The following is a 3,213-nucleotide window of genomic DNA, read 5'->3' as shown; positions in this document are numbered from 1 at the left end:
GAGGTGCCATACACCTGCCTGTTGGCAAACACACTCCTGAGGAACTGCACAGGCTCCAGCCACGACTGGATGAGCAGCACAGAGATGTGGAGCAGCTCCAGGTTCTGCAGGGGAAGGACCAGCAGTGGCTGTGCTGCCCGGGGCTCTGACCACAGGCCTCCCCCATCCCCGCCTGGGGGAGAAGGTATCCACTCACGGATTTCTGCTGCGTTTCCTCCATGTTGGAGGGTGTGGGAATAGACTCTGAGAAGCAGAGGGAGGTCTGGGGGTTCCGCAGGAATGAATACTTCTGTTGCTTTGGGATATTGGCTTCTTCCTAGGAGGAAGATTCCCCCACCAAGAAGGACGGCTGGTTTCTAAGCTGGAGACCAGTCCCCATTGTTACTTTTCTGGGAACCTCACTCAGCATATGCTCATCTTCCTGCATTTTCGCTTCAGAAAACAACCCTGAGCTCCTTAGTCTCCTCCCATGACTTCTCAGCCGGGGAAAGTCACCGCTTCTTGCCACCCCAGACGCACACCCATTCCCAAAGAGCTTACAAACTCCTGGTAGGTGTCAAAGGCCAGCCGGTGCAGGCGATAGGCGTGGATCATAGCGTTGTCAAAAAGCCTGGATAAGGGTATGCTTGGGACCCTACCAGCCTCTTGAAGCCATGGCAGGCAGAGCAGGGCAAAAGCCAGGAGCAGGGACGTCCGGGAGCCTGGGGAGAAACGGGAGGACAATGGAGGAGGCAGAGAGCAAGAGTCCAGCACTGTCCCTGGCCCAGGAGCTGTTTTTTTTTTTTTTTTTTTCCCTCTCTCTCCATTTCTCCAGGGTCCAGGAGCATTGTGAGATTGGCCAAATATCTGGGCTTAGATGGCATTACTCACATTTAGAAGCCGCAAACCTGAGGGCTAGTGCCCCTGTCCCATCTACAGGGGGCGGCCTCTTCCTTCAGGACACATCGTGCGGAAATGGATTTTAGGGGCGCTTACCTGCAGCCATTGCAGCTAGGTGAGCTGTCCACAGGACCCTGAGTGGTTCGGGGAGTTAGGCCTTGGGATCCTGGAGCTGGTCTCTTGTGGGCCCTTTTTATACTCTGGCCCCTTATCTCTTGCCGCTTGACCCCACCTGTTTCTCTGTACGTTTATGCATGGTGCCACTGACGTACCCCTACTAATGGCTAATTTAGAAGCTCCTCCCACACATGCGGGGATCATGCCCCCTGGCTTGTCATGTTTCCCTTCCCACCGTCACCAACATTGTGAGGGTTATGCACAGAGTGTCAGCCAGAGATATCACCCAACTTGTCCTCTCTTTAAGGAGAAGGTGGGTGCCCTCTGGCAGCACGCCATGGTGGCCAACCTGAATGCGGGGAAGGGTATCAGTACAGCCCGTCCTTGAGACCCCTACCGACCACATCCCACACTCTATCCTATCTCTTTCCTCCACCCCGCATGGTTACCCTCTACCAAGCAGAGAGAATGTGTGTGTTGCGAAAAGGGGCCAAACATAGCCAATAAATTGTGGGGGTTCTGGGCACGATTCACTCCTGAATTCCACTTTTGCTGACTCCTCCTGGGCCTGCCTGAGGCAGCTGGATGCAGTGCTAACTCTGACCACTAGAAGGAAGCAACCCCGCCCTTTGCGCTCACCTTCTCCTGAGCTTTGGGGGCTCCCCCAGGTCACTGAGGAGGAAGAATCCAGACACAAGGTATTGCCCCAGCTCCTTGGACCTGCAGCAGAGATACAAACCAAGAAACAGAAATCCCGGGGACAGACACGGACCACAAGTGCTTCCTCCCCTAGCCCTGAAACCATCAGAGAGTCTCAAAGTTAGAAGAGCTCTTGAAGGTTTGAGTGTCTTTCCCAGCTTTGGAACTCAGAGCACATCAGGCCGAAAGATGCCCTGTCCAGCCGTGGAAGCCCCTCCTCTTTTTTCTCCTCCTCCTTTCCAGAGCTGTATAGAGCTTATCCAGTTGCCAAGGGCCTGCCTGTGCATTCTCACGTCTGACCTGCCGCTTGTCTTGTGAAGGAGGTATTATTATCACCCCATTTCACAGGTCAAGACACTGAGGCTGAGAGAGACTGATTGCATGAGCTACCTCAGCCAGGGCAACAGATCTCCACAACCTTGCTCTTCCCACATTGTGTCATTCAAAGTCTTTTCTCCAGACCGGGCATGGTGGCTCATGCCTGTAATCCCAGCACTTTGGGAGGCTGAGGTGTGTGGATCAGCTGAGGTCAGGAGTTCAAGGCCAGACTAGCCAACATGGCAAAACTCCATCTCTCTTAAAAATACAGAAATGAGCTGGGCATGGTGGCACAAGACTTTAATCCCAGTTATTCAGGAGGGTGAGGTGGTAGAATCGTTTGAACCCAGGAGGCAGAGTTTGCTGTGTGCCAATATTGTGCCACTGCACTCCAGCCTTGGGGACAGAGCAAGTCTCCATAGAAAAAAAAAAAAAGTCCTTTCTTCCAGAGCAGGTAGTATTGTGCTACTCAGGTACATAGTTATTTTAGTTTCTTTTCTTTCTTTCTTTCCTTCCTTCTTTCTTTCTTTCTCTTTCCTTCCTTTCTTTTCTTTCTCTCTTTCTCTCTCTCTTTCTTTCTTTCTTTCTTTCTTTCTTTCTTTCTTTCTTTCTTTCTTTCTTTCTTTCAGATGGAGTCTCATTCTGTCATCCAGGCTGGAGTGCAGTGGCATGATCTTGCCTCACTGAAACCTCCACTTCCTGGGCTCAAGTAATTCTCCTGCCTCAGCCTCCCTAGTAGCTGGGTTTACAGGCACCCTCCGCTATGGCGGACTAAGTTTTGTACTTTTTTGGTAGAGACGGGGTTTCACTATGTTGGCTAGGCTGGTCTCAAACTCTTGACTTTAGGTGATCCACCCTCCCTGGCCTCCCAAAGTCCTGAGATTACTGGCATGAGCCACCGCTCCCAACCCAGTTATTTCAGCTTCTAAATCCCTCTGAATGCAGGGATCCTGCCCCCAACACAAGGGGATCTTTGCCTCATTTTGTCTTTCCATAAGGGGCAGATTGTTCTTTCTCTATTCCCAGGTGAGAATAGCGCAGTGGCATGGGGTTCCTTGGAGAAACTTCACAACAGGACAAGGTAAAGGCAGAGAAGGCCAGGACTGAGCCTTCTGTCTCCTGGTGCCCAGGGTTGGGGCTGTTTCACCATCATATGGAGGTCACAGACATCAGATGCCCCCAGAGATGAGAGCAGGAAAG

General features: G+C 52.0%; 1 protein-coding gene across 1 annotated transcript; it reads right to left on the bottom strand.

Annotated features, from left to right (window-relative positions):
- Positions 1-4: 4 nt before the first annotated feature.
- Positions 5-1,143, bottom strand: LOC113224568 (somatotropin-like; the record flags this gene model as incomplete). The annotated part of the gene is made up of 4 exons (XM_026453691.1): positions 976-1,143; positions 541-701; positions 197-316; positions 5-104 (listed from the first exon to the last, which is right to left on the bottom strand). Coding segments are annotated over exons 1-4 (391 nt in total), but the record flags the coding sequence as incomplete, so codon positions are not given.
- Between the last annotated feature and the right edge of the window lie 2,070 nt (positions 1,144-3,213).

Source organism: Piliocolobus tephrosceles, unplaced genomic scaffold (assembly GCF_002776525.5).
Source record: "Piliocolobus tephrosceles isolate RC106 unplaced genomic scaffold, ASM277652v3 unscaffolded_45290, whole genome shotgun sequence".
NCBI classification, from domain to species: domain Eukaryota; kingdom Metazoa; phylum Chordata; class Mammalia; order Primates; family Cercopithecidae; genus Piliocolobus; species Piliocolobus tephrosceles.
This window is presented reverse-complemented; position numbering and strand designations above follow the sequence as displayed.